General features: G+C 41.9%; 2 protein-coding genes across 2 annotated transcripts in view; one reads left to right on the forward strand and one right to left on the reverse strand.

Annotated features, from left to right (window-relative positions):
• Nucleotides 1-2,943, forward strand: part of LOC135551423 (protein FAM131B-like) — a 29,116-nt gene extending 26,173 nt beyond the window's left edge. The window contains exon 8 of the mRNA XM_064982638.1: nt 1,026-2,943. Coding sequence (XP_064838710.1) covers nt 1,026-1,241 — 216 coding nt within the window. The 3' untranslated portion in view covers nt 1,242-2,943. The remainder of the gene's footprint in view (nt 1-1,025) is intronic.
• Nucleotides 2,944-7,982: 5,039 nt separating this feature from the next.
• Nucleotides 7,983-19,288, reverse strand: part of LOC135553324 (chloride channel protein 1-like) — a 31,117-nt gene continuing 19,811 nt past the window's right edge. Inside the window, exons 11-23 of the mRNA XM_064985482.1 lie at nt 16,841-16,925; nt 15,489-15,644; nt 14,921-14,990; nt 14,399-14,509; nt 13,537-13,750; nt 13,205-13,338; nt 12,923-13,107; nt 12,456-12,537; nt 12,178-12,260; nt 9,359-9,406; nt 8,974-9,078; nt 8,703-8,789; nt 7,983-8,480 (exon numbers count right to left, since the gene is read on the reverse strand). Coding sequence (XP_064841554.1) covers nt 7,983-8,480; nt 8,703-8,789; nt 8,974-9,078; nt 9,359-9,406; nt 12,178-12,260; nt 12,456-12,537; nt 12,923-13,107; nt 13,205-13,338; nt 13,537-13,750; nt 14,399-14,509; nt 14,921-14,990; nt 15,489-15,644; nt 16,841-16,925 — 1,858 coding nt within the window. The remainder of the gene's footprint in view (nt 8,481-8,702; nt 8,790-8,973; nt 9,079-9,358; nt 9,407-12,177; nt 12,261-12,455; nt 12,538-12,922; nt 13,108-13,204; nt 13,339-13,536; nt 13,751-14,398; nt 14,510-14,920; nt 14,991-15,488; nt 15,645-16,840; nt 16,926-19,288) is intronic.

Here is a 19,288-nt window from a genome sequence, read left to right on the forward strand (position 1 = left end):
TGATGGATGGCACTAAATACAGTGAGATTCTTGAGGGAAACCTGTTTCAGTCTTCCAGACATTTGAGACTGGGACGGAGGTTCACCTTCCAGCAGGACAATGACCCTACGCATACTGCTAAAGCAACACTCGAGTGGTTTAAGGGGAAACATTTAAATGTGCTGGAATGGCCTAGTCAAATCCCAGACCTCAATCCAATTGAGAATCTGTGGTATGACTTAAAGATTGCTGTACACCAGCAGGAACTCATCCAATTTGAAGGAGCTGGAGCAGTTTTGCCTTGAAGAATGGGCAACAATCCAAGTGGCCAGATGTGCCAAGAGACATATCCCAAGAGTCTTGCAGTTGTAATTGCTGCAAAAGGTGTGTTTGTGTGTGTAATACTGTTTCAGAAGAAAAAATATTTTGCATCTTCAAAGTGGTAGGCATGTTGTGTAAATCAAATGATACAAACCCCCCAAAAATCTATTTTAATTCCAGTTTGGAAGGCAACAAAAGAGGAAAAATGCCAAGGGGGTGAATACTTTTGCAAGCCACTGTATTACGCTAAGTTCCCTATGGTGAACAGAACGTGTTGCTACATTACACAGACTAACGTTTTAACCACACAAGAATTCCAGGAAATACACATCCTTTTTTTTACCTCAGTTTGGTGAATTCAGTATTTTGACACTCGGCCATATATCAAAAAGCCATGACAACAGGAAGCAGCAATAGTATTTAAAAATACATATTTTAGCAATATAAATGGTACATTTAACATGAGATTTTAACAGGATTCTACTTTATCAGGTAAAACTATTGAATGAGCCAAACAAAAAAAGGTACTATGGTTTATTGATTTTATGTTTGTCCTGGCTACTACAAGTGATTTACTTCAAAGTCCTCCAGCCACAAGATGTCGTTCAAAGGTAATACATGGGTTGTGGATTTATGATGTACCCATAGGTAGTTCCTCTTGACTGATCCTCACAGTTTGGTAAGTACAGTATAGTCAGTAAACCATCCATTTACTGTTTTCATAGGACGATGAGGTTACGTTAACCTTAGAACCAACTTTGACCCCGTCCCCGCTTAGAGAAGACGCCACCCCGATTGGAGGCACCGGTCCACAACTAGCACGCCCAGAACCAATGGCAGAACGCATACCCTTTGTGGTCACACCCTGCATTGTCCAATCGTTGGAGGAGAAGGACGAAGAGGTGGCCAAGGGGTCTATTGTTGCCGTGGCGACCAATTGAGGGGGATAGTCAGAAAGAGTGACAAACAGGATATACTTATCCATAATCCACCAATCAAGCTATTCTCCTCCACATCCAGCTATTTACCCACTCTGGGACTGAGAAAAAACAGAACGACTTTTCCTGGAGGAGAAAGTATTGGATACGACAATGATAAAAGGGAATTTTAAAGACAAATCTGTCGTTTTGCAGAAACGTGAGGACTTGTTTTGCAGTAATATTGAACTAATGAATTAAAATTGAAAGAATGGAGTATAGAGAAAGAAAAAGGACGCTGTGAAAAGATCAGTGCATTACAGAGAATCACAAGACAACCAAAAGAAAGTGCATGCTTTTGAAAGTAATTTAACATTAATAGTAAAACGTATACAAAGTAATAATATATACAATACCGGTCCAAAGTTTTAGAACACCTACTCCTTCAAGGGTTTTTCTTTATTTTTTATAACTATTTTCTACATTGTAGAATAATAGTGAAGCCATCAAAACACATATGGAATCATGTAGTAACCAATAAAGTGTTAAACAAATCAAAATATATTTTATATTTGAGATTCTTCAAAGTAGCCACCCTTTGCCTTGATGACAGCTTTGCACACTCTTGGCATTCTCTCAACGAGCTTCATGAGGTAGTCACCTGGAATGCATTTCAATTAACAGGTGTGCCTTCTTAAAAGTACATTTGTGGATTTTTTTTCCTTCTTAATGTGTTTGAGCCAACCAGTTGTGTTGTGACAAGGTACAGAAGATAGCCCTATTTGGTAAAAGGCCAAGTCCATAATATGGCAAGAAAACCTCAAATAAGTAAAGAGAAATGACAGTCCATCATTAAGGCAGGAAGGTCAGGCAATACGGAACATTTCAAGAACTTCGAAAGTTTATTCAAGTGCCGTCGCAAAAACATCAAGCGCTATGATGAAACTGGCTCTCATGAGGACCGCCACAAGAATGGAAGACCCAGAGTTGCCTCTGCTGCAGAGGATAAGTTCATTATATTTACCAGCCTCAGAAATTGCAGCCCAAATAAATGTTTCACAGAGTTCAAGTAACAGACACATCTCAACATAAACTGTTCAGAGGAGACTGTGTGAATCTGGCCTTTGTGGTCAAATTGCTGCAAAGAAACCACTACTAAAGCACACCAATAAGAAGAAGAGACTTGGGCCAAGAAACACAAGCAAAGGACATTAGACCGGTTTTTCGATTTTTGGTTCCAACCGGTGCGTATTTGTGAGACTTGGTGTGGGTGAACAGATGATCTCTACATGTGTATTTCCCACCGTAAAGCATGGAGGAGGAGGTGTTATGGTGTGGGGGTGCTTTGCTTGTGACACTGTCTGTGATTTATTTAGAATTCAAGGCACACTTAACCAGCATGGTTACCACAGCATTCTGCAGTGATACGGCATCCCATCTAGTTTGGGCTTAGTGGGACTATCATTTGGTTTTCAACAGGACTATGACCGAACACACCTCCAGGCTGTGTAAGGGCTATTTGTCCAAGGAGAGTGATGGAGTGCTGCATCAGATTACCTGGCCTCCACAATCCCAACCTCAAGCAACTTGAGATGGTTTGGGATGAGTCGGACCGCAGAGTGAAGGAAAAGAAGCCAATAAGTGCTCATTAAATGTGGGAACTCCTTCAAGGTTGTTGGAAAAGCATTCCAGGTGAAGCTTGTTGAGAGAATGCCAAGAGTGAGCAAAGCTGTCATCAAGGCAAAGGGTGGCTACTTTGAAGAATCTCAAATATATTTTGATTTGTTTAACACTTTGGTGGTACCTACATGATTCCATGTGTTATTTCATAGTTGTGATGTGTTCATTATTATTCTAAAATGTAGAAGATAGTACAAATAAAGAAAAACCCTTGAATGACTAGGTGTTATAGAACTTTTGACCGGTAGTGCAATTATGATTTTTTATTAAAAAAACAAAAAAGGAAATAAAGTAATATTTATCCGTGTGTGTTTCTGTGTGTGTGCGTGTGCTTGCATGTATGTGTATGTGAGAGTGTTCAAATGTACGAATGTATGTATGTACAGTTTGTATGTATTTATGTATGTATGGAAAAATATATATTCTCGAAAAACAAATTCTTGTCGGCAGTGGTATTGTGTGTGGTGTTCAATAGTTTCACATACAAACTAATCTCAGACGCACGTAGCATAAACGGTACCGTGACGTCTTTCAACAGACTGTGGGACGCGACCAACAAGCAGCTTTGTCCAGATTTCTGTCACTGATCATTTTGGACAAAGCTCCTGTGTGGCTCAGTTAGTAACGCATGGCTCTTGCAACGCCAGGGTTGTGGGTTTGATTCCCACAGAGGACGCACATGGGAAAACAACTCAAATGTATGCAGTCACTACTGTAAGCTACTCTGGATAACAGTGTCTGCTAAATGACCCCCCCCCCAAAACAAAATGTGATATATATTTCTGAAGGAGAGGGGATATTTGGCCCATAGACTTGTCTGAAACTTGCAGAGAGAGGGGGTGGAGCTTCCTCTCCTTGTTGTAGTGTATTTCTCCCCCCCCCCCCCAGAACTTCACTGAGCATCTGACACAAGATTTTAGTTATTGGTTTCCGAGATTACACACACGCACAAAAATGATGGATCATTTGTGACTGTTTCAGGAAGCTGGGCGTATGTCCGCACATCACTACTTCACAAGAAAGGGATTTTAACATGTATTTTTGTTGTTGATCAAAATGCGTTTTGGGGCAGAAATGCCTTCTGGAACATGTGAACTTTCATGTGCCTGAATAACAAACTTGTTATACCATCTGTAAATATGAATATAATTGTTAAATTACAAGCCTAGTTGGTTAATTAACGGAAAAAGGCAAGAACCTTCCCACTAGCCATGATTGGCTAAGATAATGGATAGGCTGGATATGCCGATAGATGAGCTCGGATTGGTCTGTCATGTAGCATGCTTCTGTCTATAACATGAGCTGCTTAGTATTTGTAGATAATCCTTGATACCACCGTTTTTTTTAAAGATATGTTAGCCACGGAGAACTGCAAAACTGTTGCTACTGCTCTCAACAACATTGCTGACCTGAATTTAGCAGGCGCAATCGACAAAGATCAGTGGGAAAAAGTTGTGATGGACTACTTTCTGCACACGGTCAGTGTGAACCGGAGTGACTTCACACAACGGGCCAAACAAGCTGTACAAACAAAACGGAAATGACACAGGATTTCTTACTTAAAGGGGTCTGCCATGTAGCTTTCATCCGTGTATACGGCTAAGAGTCTAGTTACATTTTCAGATATTATTAAGCTACATTTTTGGATATTATTTAGTTTCAAATTTAGTCAAAGTTGTTTTCATTGCAAGTTAAGTGTATGCTTAGCTAGCTAGTGAACATTAGCTTGCTGGCTCACTAGCGAACGTTACGTGTATGATCTGTTTCGTAATATTATTAGTATCTCAGAAAGTCATTTGCATTGCTAGTTATAGCCTAATGTTGGCTAGCTTTCTAACATTGAACTTAGTTGGTTAACTTTAGTGTTAGGATTGTGTATTGGAGGCAAAGTCAGGTGCAGGAGAGCAGAGTTTTGTGAACAGGCTCACTTTTTATTCAGGTCAAAATGACAGTACAAAGTAACATAAAAATGTGCCCAAAACACGAAACATAGACAAAAAATAATGCCCGTAACAATATCCACATAACACAAAACAATCCTATACAAAGACATGATGGGGAACAGAGGAATAAATACATATTAATTGATTGGGGAATGAAAACCAGGTGTGCAGGGAACAAGACAAAACAAATGGATACATGAAAAATGGAGCGGCGATGGCTAGAAAGCCGGTGACGTCGACCACCGAATGACGCCCGAACAAGGAGAGGAGTTGACTTCGGCAGAAGTCGTGACATTTAGCTACCTACAGATTCACACTACAGCATTTCATGCATGGTAGCAAGCTATGACAATCTGATGTTATTGTTTGCTAGCAAGCGACATGTCTAAACAAGTCTCCAATTCGCCAGATGTTTACATGACCCATCAAGTTAGCTACATGCCTCACATGTGAATCCTTAAAGAGATGGGTGGTACTAAGGCTTAAGAGGGTGTGAACGATGCTGAATAGTTGCAGATAAAGAATAGATCTCCAGTAGGTGTACCAGAACATTCAAGGTCCATTTTCTCAAAAGTGAGGTTACAAGTTTATCAACTTTCAAAGCAGAATTATTTTCCCGTTGTTCCTCAACTTCAGCGTATGATATACCATTTTGTAGTTCTGAGTCTCTACTTTTATCCAATGTAAAAAACACAATTTCAAATTTTGCCACATTAGACCGAATCGATGTGGTTGGTCACATATACCATTTAAAGCTCTGGTGGGATGCTTTTTGGCTTCTGTATGCCAGGGTTGGGCTCAATTTAGAATTTTGACTCCCATTCAACTCATAAGTTTAAATTCTAATTGAATTGGCCACATCCCACAGGATTTAGAATTTGAACTTGAGTTTGAGTGACAGGAAGTAGAATTTAATTCAGTGCAATTCAAAGAAATTTCACTCAATCATAAAACACGAGTTTCATTGAGTCTGACAGGTCACACTTTTCTCTGGAAACAGTGGTCTATGGCACTGCATCTCAATGCTAGAGGGTCACTACAGACCCTGGTTCGATTCCAGGCTGTATCACAACCTGCCGTGATTGGGAGTCCCATAGGGCGGCGCACAATTGGCCCAGCATTGTTAGGGTTTGGCGGTCATTGTTTATCTGACTTGCCTAGTTTAAAGAAATGATTTTTTTTAAATACTCTTTTAAACTTAGTGCTTAGAATAGCCAAATCTATTTTCATGATTGATGTTATGTACACAATGTATTTTTGTATAGACGACACCAAATATAGAATTGAAGAGACATTTGAATTTCACTGAAGTCAATTACATTTCCTTTAATTACTTTTTAAATTGCAATTCTGTATCCTGTTTACTACTTCAATTCAAATTCAATAATTTCATTGGAATTTATTAGACATTCTCAATTCAATTCTGTATGCTTGCCAGGCTGGGTTAAGATTTAGAGTATACTGGGTCACTCACATCCACCATGGATAAAGGACAACTCAAATATCCCATTAATTCTGACAGAGCTGAAAAGTATTAAAAGGGAACAACATTTATTCATTGAATTTTGGAATCCATCAGTTTCGCCCACAATGCTATGAAATCTGGAGCGTTTACAGTTCTGTAAACACTATAACTTTTCTGGTTTCGTTACTGGCGCCTTACTGTAGGCTTCACTACCCTCTGTCTGTTTCTTTATAACTGACTAATTGTTCTGTTGGAGGACATTGTTTAACTGCCTGTAACGTTGATTATTATGGAAGTGAGAGACAGAAAAAGACTGGAGTGTGGGAGTGGAGCTGGGAACCTCCAATTTGTTCCCCAATTCATCAATATGACAAAGATGCCTCTGCTGCTTTAAATTAACAGGCATGTCGCTAAGTAAAATGTTTACTCAAAAAAGCCTATGTTCATTTAATGTAAGTAGCATTAACCTTTGTAGTAATAGTTGTATAATAGTTGTATTCAGTTTTTTTTGTTCTATATCCATATGCATTGAATAATCACAACAATAAATCATTTGACAGATAAGTTACTAACCTTTTATTAGCTACATTAGTCATCGTTTTATACATTCAGAGAAAAATCGTCTCTACAAAAGATAAATAAATACACAACTAAAGACAGACAGATAAACATACATACTGTACATTCAGACATAAAAAAACTGACTGACCAAATATAATAGAAATCCTTTTCATTTAACAGACAGCAACGATTCCTCTGTCCGAAATCTGCAGGTTTAAAGACATAGGGAGCAGCCTGAGAAACTGTTTGAAGTAGAGCGAGAGCGAAGAAAGAGCCAGAGAGAAAGAGCCAGAGAGAAAGAGCCAGAGAGAAAGAGCCAGAGAGAAAGAGCCAGAGAGAAAGAGGTTCATTCATAATTCAACTACTTTTCACATAAAACCCTGTGTCATACCGTTTCTTTTTTCTTCTGTGCTCAGTGGTGTCAGAAGAACATCGGGTTTTGTTCATTAGGGCATGCAAAGAGTAACATTTTACGATGTTTCGCAACGTAAAACAAATATGAGCATTTCTTATTTCCTGAGGCAGTCCCTTGTGTTTCAGTCCATTTTCCTCCATCTAATGCCTAAAGAAGGGTAGGGGGGGGGGGGAAATTCACCATCATAAAATCATTCAGCATGTGTTTGTTTTGTGTTATCATCAAGTGAGCGATTAATCTAAATTACAAAGGGGGATGGATGGTGGCTTTTCCGTTTGTAGCCATAGCATTATTAAGTAAAAAATCTCTAGCATCGTTACACCTGAGTTGGCTGTTGTCAGTCTGATTTAACACTGTCATCTATCAACCCAGCATGGTAACCATAGAACTCCCTCACAAGGTGGGCCTTTATCTATTGATACACCACCGGTAGCCATTGTCCCCTGTTTAAATAAAGGTGGGTTAAATTAAAGGTTAAGTTAAAAAATAAAAATAAAACCAATGATCTTAAAAAGTCACGTACTACTATGGAGCCCAGATTATTTCTCCTCGTGGATTCACAGACATCATTCACCGAGAGAGGAAAGAGAAGGAAAGCTCAATAGTGAGAGAGAGAAAATAAAGGGATAGAGAAAGACTAAGACTAGAAATTCACACCATATAAAAAAAAACATGTTATAAAAAAAACAGCACTCATAAGGCTAGATGGGCTCCTCATCATTACTCTCCTCCTCCTCCTCCACTTGCTGCTCTGAGGCAGCCCGGAGGGCGGGGAGAGGGGTGGAGAAGGCAGCAAGGGGGACGGAGAGGGCGACAGTGAGGGGAATGGAGAGGGGTGAGGTGAGCGGGAGGGAGAGGGGCAACGAGTGGGGTAGCGAAGGGCTACTGTTGCTACTGCTGCTCCCTGTTCCGCTGCTGCTGCTACCACTACTACTACTGCTGTTCACCTCCGCTACCTCCCGCCTTGTGCCCTCGATCCACACCGCCATCTCTTCCTCCTCCTGTGTCGGGGGCGGTAGCGGTGCAGGGGCGTGGGGGACGACGGGAGCGGGGGAGAGAGGAGAGGAGGGGGCGGTGGGGGAGGCGGGGGCTGAGGTTGTCTGGGGCTTGGATGACTTCCGTCTGATGTTGCGGAAGCTGGCCAGGGGGGGGCGTAGCCGGACCCCGCTATGCGTAGAGGCCTCAACGGCCTTCTGGAGCTGTGGGAGAATAGGGTAGTGGGGATATGGAAAGAGAGGGGACATAGAAGAACACAACATTGAATGACATGAAAATAGCATGATAAGTCAGACTCATAAGGCAATAACGACTCAACCCTTACTAAATTGTTCAAGGTTCAAGCAAAAGAGAATGGAAAAACTGTAAAATAGAAAGAGAGAGCGATAAAAGAAAGTGAAAATTAGAAGATGACATTTTCTTACCTCTTTAAGTGCCACAACACCCACCAGTTTTCCGATACTGGTGACATAGGCATGACTCAGGCCCAGTAATGAGAAGAGTGTGTGGGTCTGGGACAGGCATAAAAGGTCAGACGTCAAATTAGACCCCACTTCTAACTGCTTTAGGTTCAGAATTCTGCTATGGCGTCTGTTCTGAGCAAATCTACTATCGGTTATATTTCAGTTGTGTCTAGACATGATGTCATATACTGTATCTCCAAATTTGTATGAGTTGGCAGCCCTTCAAACCAACCTTGTGTAGCGAGGTCCTCTCCACCAGCTGAAAAGGGGAAGGATCTATTCGGATCTGATCAATTTCCATTGGCTTGTCCATCTCAGCCTCCTCCCATTCTTTGATCTGCACCAACCAATAAGACAAGTTGAAGAAACACAGCGCTTTAATTGGCTAAATTTACTCTAAAGCGCAACCTTCAACGTCAACTGCCTCCATAAGAGATTTAGGGTTGTTGACACCTTTTAACGTTCTTATGGGTTTCAACATTCTAGGCCAGACTCTTTTGACAAGGACAAAAGTGTTTGAAAATGTACAAGGCAGCCTACTCTAATCATTTGGTATTGCATCAGGGGACTTAAAAGTTCTTGGGACCTCACAAGTCGACCTAAATGAGATCAGTTACCTCTTCTGGTGTCATCGTATCGGACAGGAGAGGGTTGGCGCAAGGCTCCTGATGAGAGAAAATAGCGGGGGGGGTGTAAGATAAGACACTTTCTGACTCACGTCATGCACACATTTTCCCTCGTCCCATAACCTAGCTGATTGTCGCTGTTCCATTTGTCGCTGTTCCAATCACTGTTCCAATCACTCATATTTGTCTCTTCAAAACATATTGAGTTATGTACCGTATTTGGTTGAGTACAGTGTCAAGAATAACATGTTTTGTGTGGGCTGCATGTTCGTGGATATACTATATACTTTTTTGAAAGCCTGGTTGTGTGTGTGAAACATAACTTTTCAGATGAGTTTAGGGTGCACAATTCAACCCCAACATTAACCCCAACCCCAGCAGTGGCTGTGCTAGCCAGTCGAAGACTACAACAACAAAGGGTTTGTGTGGGAAAATTGATGGGACAGTCATTTGTTGCAGCAGGAAACAGAAGAAATCCAATTCAATTCCCAATACTTATAAGCGCATCCTTGAGTATAAAATAGTCACAAATTTGGGGTGTACAATTCCAACCAAAGGCTGGCCTATCCAGTAGAAAACTGTAAAACTACAAATCAGCGGCAAAATATTATGATCACCATTGAATAGAGAGATTGAATAGTATCATTAACATACATTGTTTTTCATATTTGCAGTATAAATTGGTAAATGTGAAAAGCCAACCAGCCATACCAGGCAAATAATAACCATATTTCATATGCTGATTTCCATATGAGAGAACTTAAGAGGAAATATCTTTGACTAGGGAACCTCTCTGAACAATCTCCATTTGCAAGTCCTGTGAATTCATTTGTCACACTCAATTAGATAAAGAAGTGTGATTACATAAAGAACAGAGCCCAGTAATAAGATTCATCCCATGCAAATATAATGGATAAATATTCATATTTCCTTGAAATATGGTTTTCAATGGAACCGCCAAGGAGAGACGCCATCTACATCTCAACGGCTCATTACCTCAGTAATTCATTTGCTGTTCAAATTCTCGACTCCATAAATACTTTAGTGATCATTAGGAAGACCTTGGTGTGCATACAGTAGTGCTGAGCGATTAGTGCTTTTTGAGGTTGGTTTGGTTTTGATTCGATTATGAAAAAATTTATTGAGGTTTTCGATTATTATAATTTTTCACATTAAATGCATTATGCATTATGTGAGTTGAATGCTGTAACAACACAGAATAAAACAATTAATAAAAGTCCCATGACGGCAGTGATGCCCATTTCACTGAGTGTACAAAACATTAGGAACATCTTCCTAATATTGAGTTGGCCCCCCTTTTCCCTCAGAACAGCCTCAATTCGTTGGGCGCATGGACTCTACAAGGTGTCGAAAGCGTTCCACAGGGATGCTGGCCCATGTTGGCTGGAGGTTCTTTGGGTGGTGGACCATTCTTGATACACATGGGAGACTTGAGTGTGAAAGACCTAGCAGCATTGTAGTTCATAAAAGCTCTTAACAAGGATCTGCCCCATCTTTTCAGTTTTCGCCTAAAATGACATACACAAATCTAACTGCCTGCAGCTCAGGACCTGAATCAAGGATATGCATATTATTGATACCATTTGAAAGGAAACACTTTGAAGTTTGTGGAAATGTGAAATTAATGGAGGAGAATAGAACACATTAGATCTGGTAAAAGATAAAACCTATAATGATATATTTTTTGTACCATCATCTTTGAAATGCAAGAAAAAAGGCCATAATGTATTATTCCAGCCCAGTCGCAATTTAGATTTTGGCCACTAGATGGCAGCAGCGTATTTACAACATTTCAGACTGATCCAATGAACCATTCCATATCTGTTCAAAATGTTGTATCAAGACTGCCCAAATGTGCCAAATTGGTTTCATTTTCAAGTTCATAACTGTGCACTCTCCTCAAACAATATAATGGTATTGTTTCACTGTAATAGCTACTATAAATTGGACAGTGCAGTTAGATTGACAAGAATTTAAGCTTTCTGCCAATATCAGATATATCTATGTCCTGGGAAATGTTCATGTTACTTACAACCTCATGCTAATCACATTAGCCTAGATTAACCGTCCCGTGGGGGGGGGGGGGACACCAATCCTGCAGAGGTTTTAACACACTCAAACTTGTGCACCTGGCACCTACTACCATACCCCGTTTAAAGGCATTTACATATTTTGTCTGGCCAATTCACTCTCAATGGCACACATACACACAATCCATGTCTCAATTGTCTCAAGGCTTAAAAATCATTCTTTACCTGTCTCCTCCCCTTCATCTACACTGATTGAAGTGGATTTAACATCAATGACATCAATAAAGGATCATAGCTTTCACCTAGATTCACCTGGTCATGTCATGGAAAGAACAGGTGTTCCTAATGTTTTGTATATTCAGTGTGTATTACATTAGTTTTTTTGTTTTTGACTTTATTATATAATTCCAAGTCATCTCATCTCTACCACATGGACCGGACAAGTAGGCGCGCAATGGATTATGGTAATTGTAGTTAATTACCATGTTTTCTTGCGCTTAACTAAGTAGAATATTGGCCTGTGGGAAACTAAAACTCCCCACTACATCGCACAGTTCGGGCTTGATCTGATTTATCTCTAGAGAAAATGTGCATTGAACTCACAGAAAAAAAACTGAATGAAATGAAATGATTATAGTTTAACTGAAGTTGGTCAATTACCGAAAAACAACCAACATTTTGGTTATTCACTTAGCACCAGCGTACAGTCACGCACAGGCACAGAAACAGAAACTCTGTACACACACAGTTATAAACTACCTGTGACTGTCCCTCTGCCGGTTTGTCTTGGGAGGAGAATATATTCCATAGAGCCCTCCTAACGGACTGAAGAGTACCCATGTCTGAAAAGGACAAATGATAAAAGATTTGATGGACGAGGGTCAAAAGTCTTCTACAAAGGTATCTTGATGTTGAGATTGATAACTAAATCATTCAAAGCTGTATAATAATATGAATATGCAATAAGCTGAATAATAATAGGGGACTGTTGCCAGGCACCCATAGAATTATCGTTCCAGAGAGATGGTTCAACTCACCAGGAGCTGTGTGATTGGACGAGGGCTCCTGCGGTTTAGGGGACGGCAGGGGGCCATTTCGTTCTTCCTGAACTGGGGTGCTCTGGGAAATTGAACAAAACAGTAATTCATCACATTCACAGCTTAAATAATGACATAATACAATAAGTTCCTTGCCACATGACGCTTCAGTAAGTGTATTCCAGCTTGCCCCTATAGAAGAACACTTTCTGGTTCTAGGTAGAACTTTGTCACCAAACAAAGAATCATTTTAGAACCCTCCGAAGAACCTTCTTGGATGAAAAAAAGTTGCATGTAGACCCATGTAGAACCTAGTCCCTGTAGGAGAACCCTTTCAGAAACCTATTTTGCCGCACCTGCGATAACATCTGCAAATATGTGTGCACAACCAATTAACTTTGATTTGATAGACTTTCTAAGAGTGTTTTTGATTCCTTATGAACATTTACCCTCTCTGTCTGACAAACCTTATCTCCACTCTCCTCGTCGTCTTCATCCACAAAGGCAAAGGATTCCCAGCTGTCTTTGGCATACTGGTTCTGTTCCTGTAAACACTGTTCCTGCCTGAAGATCCGCCTCTCTGCAGAGAGCCACCAATCACAGAGAGCGTGGAGCTCTGAGCGGTCGATGGAGCCCAATAAGATCATAGAATCTACGGGGGAGAGAGAGTCACATGATGAACCACTCAAGAAATGATTCGAAGACATTGAAATGTATCCTCACGTTCACGAAAAACGCATTCATTTTACCTGTTGAATCCACTAGTGGTATTGTTTTGAGAGAAATGGAGTCCAGGAGAAATATCAACTCCCTGTAGGTGGACTGTAACGAGAGAAACTTCACCTTCCTAACCATGATGTCCTCCACAAAGATGTTATACTGGCTGTAAGTCAGAAGGAAATGCCAATCATTCATTCATGCTCAACACTTGTGTACTTCTGGTGTGTCTATGTTGAAGAATCAAGCATGCGGAGGAGGCCATATTGACACAAACAACTCATTGTTTTCGCATGGGACCCTCAATGCAACAGGGTCCCTCAGAGCCAACATGTCACCTCGGTTGCAGCTTCGCTCTGCACACCTGATGTGTCCAAAGCCCAGCTCGGGGAGGTAAGGCAGTTTCTTGATCTGGATGATTGAGTCGTAGAGCGAGGGCTGCAAGCCCTGGGCCACCATGTTGGCCAGGATCACCGCCACCATCATGGGCAAGATGTGGGAGATCTGGCCCGTCAGCTCGAAGCAGATCACCGCCGTGGACACCGTGTGGGTCACCGCCCCGGTCAGTGCAGCAGCTCCTGGGAGAGAGGAGGGAGAAGAGCAAGGAAAAGGGGGAGGCAGGGAGAAATGGAAGACAGAGGAAGGGAGAGCGGGATGGGGAGGGAGAGAAAGAAAAAAGGGGAGAAATAAATCATTTTCAGGTGGAAGGGATGTGTAGCTGGATGATCCACAGGAGAGGGAGATATGAAAAGGGGGGGGGGTGATGAGTGGATGGGAAAACAATGGGAGTGATGAATGGGAAGAGGCAACGCGGCACTCACAGTCGAGGGACAAGTATAGGAGGGATGGCAGGAGGGAAAGAAAAGACGAGGCATGGGGTAAAGAACAAGGGATGCGGAGGAGAAACACCAGGGACTCAGGGCTGAAAAGCAGGGGGATGATGGATGTACAGAACGGCACGTGGGAATAGCGAAGGAAGAAAGGGCAAAGGGGGGTGGAATTAAAGGAGCAGCGGTAAAGAGGGGAGGGGGGGGGGATGTGTAGGGCGAGAGAGGAAAGATGAAGGAGATTAATGGTAGCGTATAGGTTTATGGGCCACCGAGACAGCGGAGGACAGGAGAGAGAGAACAGACAGTGACATTTCACTATCACACCAAAGGCGGATGACGGGCAGGCACTGACAGAGAGAGGGAGAGGAGGAGGAGGAGGTGGAAAGGGAGACTGACCAATGACAGCGTACCCTCCTGGGATGATGCGGTACAAGATTCCATCAAACAGAATCCCGTGGGGGAAGAGGGTAGCCATGATCTCCCCTACTAGTCGGCCGAAAGAGGCTCCTGGGGAGAAAGAGATGATGGTGGATATGGGAGGTTGAATGTCATGTTTACGTTGCTATTATGTTGGCTATCAGACATTTATCCCCCCTCCTGCGACCACTCAATGTTAATTTGACCTTCTTCTAAGCACTCATCTATCTCTGTGGCTCACTAATGATTTTCCACTCTTTATATATGACATCTCATCCTTGAAGGTACACTGATTTAAAAACTACCCAGAATGCTCTACTTCATGATTGTCCATGATGCTTTATACCATAGTCATGTACTGTAGGCCTACATTGGATCGCTCGCTCAGATTATTTCACCACCGAGCGATAACGTCAATTTCCACGAGACAAAATATTTAAAACTGATATGGAATTTGTGTTCATGTTTAGACTAATGACATAACGTTGCGCTTCTGTTTACCGAGTATGAAGACAGGCATGAAGGCTCCAGAAGGGATGGGCATCGTCGTCGAAACAGCAGACATCCAAAACTGAGACATGGGTGGAATCAAATTACTAACTGAGCAGAATTAAAGCATACTAGTACTTCCACCATAGTGTAGATGAATGATTTGACTTGAAAGGTATTTTTCACATTACAGACTACATTCCCGACCACTCTATTCCATGACCGTTCTCCAATCCAACAATACCATTGCAACCAGATACAAATCTATTTATTCTCAATGGGAAACACTAAACATACTGGCGCTAACACTCACAGTATTGCACTCTTATCCTCCAGTACACACAGTGGAAATCTCTAGGCAACTATGTCAAGTGTGATACTGATGGTGTGTTGAGGATTACATCTCCACTGCAGGGTTTTTCTCTGTAGGAGATTCTTATTCTACTGAGATGAGTGACTCAACCAGGAGTCTGTCATTGTCATTGAGTGACGCTATGTGCAATGTGTGACTTTACGGAGAAACACTACGGGGTGGAGGAGAAGGGGGAAAAAAACGGAGCAGGGGAATGAGGAAGGGTACCTTCATGACGAAGAAGAGGAGGAGGATGACGAAGACGCTGACGTCGGGGTGCAGCCAGGCAGAGGAGCGCCCCAGGCCGGGGGGAAGGGGGGAGCCCCAGATTTTAGTCCAGGTGAAGTTGTCGAACAGTGAGTTGATGCATTCTCTGGGCATCAGCTGTATGTGGCATGAAAGAAGGGAAAGGATGAGGGAAAAGTAATGGCAAGAACTGTTAAAACGTTGTAATGAATCATTTTGTTCAACAGTGTTGGTGTAAAAAGAGTTTGGGATAAATTGTTTTAAACCGTGTAATGAATAGTTTAAAATATATAGAGTGATATTTTTACAAAACCCAACTGTACTGTAGTCAGAACTTGTTCAAAATACTGCAGATGAAGATCGTTTTGTGTGCATCACATATGTCAACCCGTAGGCCTATTCAATATATTTCCAAAACAGAGGTTTTGAAAGAAATGCCAATACTGTACTGTGAGCAGAATGGTCGGTTTCAGAAATACCTCTGCATTTTAGCACCATAGAAACGGGGCACAAGTCAGATCTTAAAAAGGTGTTAAACATTGTAGCTTGAGGGTGAAGATGTCACCCACACACAGGTGTTTCTGGCTGATTTAAAAACACACCTCATTCGTCACTAACTAAGGAGGCTATTTTAAAGGGGGCTCAAAACACATGATTAACCTGGGCTATTTCTACATAGCTGGGCAAAGAGGCCTCTTCAATTAAAATCTAGCTAATATTGAACATCTAGATTCTATCCAGTCCAGTGTTAGCCTGGGTGCCAACTCCTTGTGGAATTCTCATGAGAGCAGAAACGTACTGGTAGTGGCAGCCAGCCCACTAGGCACAGATGTCAGGGCAACGTCTAGCTTCGATTTACACCTGGTTGAGTTGTCAACTAACTTGAATTCAATGTGAGAAAATGACACCATGTGATTGGATTTTGGTTAAATAAAAAATAAATAAAAACACACTTACGTTGATGACTGTATTCAAATCCAATGAGTTTAATGTAGATTCAAAGTCACCACTTAGATATTTTGGGTTGAAACTACGCGGAAAGCTAACAATTCACACATTTTGTTAAATAGTTGTACTCTTTAAATGATCCTATTAATGTGTCTCTGCAGTTAAAATTTTCATGATTGAGAATAGTAGATAAGTCACATTTTAGCCCAGCATAACAATATTTGTAACACTTTATAATAATTTATGCTTATTCATGAAAGTGTTATAAAGTGTTACCGAAGTGTTTTCAAGTCCCGATAAACAGGGTCTTCCACAGAGTATAGTCATTTTAACATAGTGACAGACAACAACAGTAAATGCAAACAAAATTGGATTTGAAATCTGACCTCTCCAGCCATGAACTGTCCAAATCCAGGGGGAAAGGTCAAGGTGGCTATCACTAAGGTCACAACACCGGGGAAAATCAGTCGGCTGGTGAGAGAATAAGGATTAAAAACAGCCATTCTCTTTCTACTTTCAACTCTGCGTTACAACCCTATATCCCTGTGGTTCTTTGTAGCTCAGTTGGTAGAGGGCGCCTGCAACGCCAGGATAGTGGATTTGATTTCCGGGACAACCCGTATGTAAAATGTATGCATGTGACTGTAAATCGTTTTGGATAAAATGATCTGCTAAATAGGATCTACAGGGCCTTCAGAAAGGATTCACACCCCTTGACTTTTTACACATTTCATTGTGTTACAGCCTGAATTTAAAATGGATTACATTTCGATTGTCACTGATCTACAAATGATGTTTTGAGAAATGTTTACAAATGAATAAAAAATAAAAAGCTGAAATGTCTTGAGTCAATAAGTATTCAACCCCTTTGTTATGGCAAGGCTAGAGAACTTCAGGAGTAAAAATGTTTTTAACAAGTCAGATATTGAATATCCCTTTGAGCATGTTGAAGTTATCAATCTCACTTTGGAATCACTACAAAGATACAGCCGTCCTTCCTAACTCAGTTGACGGGTATGAAGGAAACCGCTCAGAGATTTCCCCATGAGGCCAATGGTGATTTTAAACCAGTTACAGAGTTAGATGGTTGTGATAGGAGAAAACTGAGGATGGATCAACAACATTTTAGTTACTCCACAATACTAACCTAAATGACAAAGTGAAAAGAAAGAAGCCTGTCCAGAATAAAACATATTCCAGAACATACAGTACATCCTGTTTGCAATAAGGCACTAAAGTAATACTGCAAAACATGTGGTAAAGAAATGAACTTTTTGTTCTGAATACAAAGCATTATGTTTGGGGCAAATCCAACACAACACATCACTGAGTACCACTTCATATTTTCAAGCATGGTGTTGGCTGCATCATGTTATGGGTATGCTTGTCATCGGCAACATCATTTTTTAGGATAAAAAGAAAAGGACTAGAGCTAAGCACAGTGTCACGCCTTGGTCTTAGTATTTTGTGTTTTAGTTTATTAGTTAGTCAGACCAGGGTGTGACATGGGGTTATTATGTATTGTATTTCCGTATTGGGGTTTGTAGTGTTTGGGATTGTAGTTGATTAGGGGTGTGTGTGTGTGTTAATTAGGTTGGCTGCCTGAGGCGGTTCTCAATCAGAGTCAGGTGCTTCTCGTTGTCGCTGATTGGGAACAGTATTTAGGTAGCCTGATTTCGCTTTGCATTTCGTGGGTGATTGTTCCTGTCTCTGTGTAGGTAGCACCAGTCAGGCTGTATTAGGTTTCGTTCTGTTTGTTGTTTTTTTTGTATTTATTCAAGTTATTCGTGTTAGTCCGTTCGTTTTGTCTTCTCTAATAAACATGAGTAACACACACGCTGCATTTCGGTCCGACTCTCCTTCAACAACAAAAGAACGCCGTTACAGAATCACCCACCAAACACGGACCGAGCAGCGTGTCAACAGGCAGGTGCAGCGCAAAGAGGAGCCGCGCAAAGAGGAGGCTCGTTTTAAGGATTTTTGGACATGGGAGGAAATCCTGGACGGAAGAGGACCCTGGGCTAAACCAGAAGAGTGTAGCCGCCCTAAAGCGCAGCAGGCGAAGAGTAAACAGGAGCAGCGTGTCTAAAGGCAGGAGCAGCGCAAACAGGAGCTACACGAGAAACAACAGAAGCAGCTTCAGTGGGAGAGGCTACACCATTTGGAGAATTGGACATGGGAGGAGGAACTGGACGGAGAAGGACCCTGGGCTCAGCCTGGTGAATATCGCCTCCCCAAGGAGGAATTAGAAGCGGCTAAAGCGGAGAGGCGCAAATATGAGGAGGCAGCACGGCGATGTGGATGGAAGCCCGAAAAGCAGCCCCAAAACTTTTTGGGGGGGGGCTATCAGGGGGAGTGGCTGAGTCAGGAGACAGACCTGAGTCAACTCTCCCTGTTTATTGTGAAGAGCCAAGGAGGAGGTCAGAACCAGTGTTGGAGGTGAGCGAAGCAGAGACCGTGAAGGAGTTAATGGGAAAATTGGAGGAGAGTTTAATGAGGGAGTTGCTAGTTTGGTGCTTTAGATATAATATTCGGCCGACGGAGCGTGTCGGGGATTTGATGGCACCTGGGTCAGCACTCCATACTAGTCCTGAGGTGCGTGTTAGTCGGCTGGTGGAAAGTGTGCCAGCCTCACGCACTAAGCCTCCTGAGTACCTGCCTAGCCTTGCACGTCCTGTGCCAGTCCTGCATTCAGGCTCTCCAGTACACCTTCACGGTCCAGTCCATCCTGTGCCACCTTCACACACCAGTCCTCCGGTAGTAGCTCTCACACCAGGCTTCCTGTGCCTGTCCTTTATCTAGAACCACCTCCACACCCCAGCCCTCCAGTAGCA

Source organism: Oncorhynchus masou, chromosome 13 (assembly GCF_036934945.1).
Source record: "Oncorhynchus masou masou isolate Uvic2021 chromosome 13, UVic_Omas_1.1, whole genome shotgun sequence".
In the NCBI taxonomy this organism is placed as follows: Eukaryota; Metazoa; Chordata; class Actinopteri; order Salmoniformes; family Salmonidae; genus Oncorhynchus; species Oncorhynchus masou.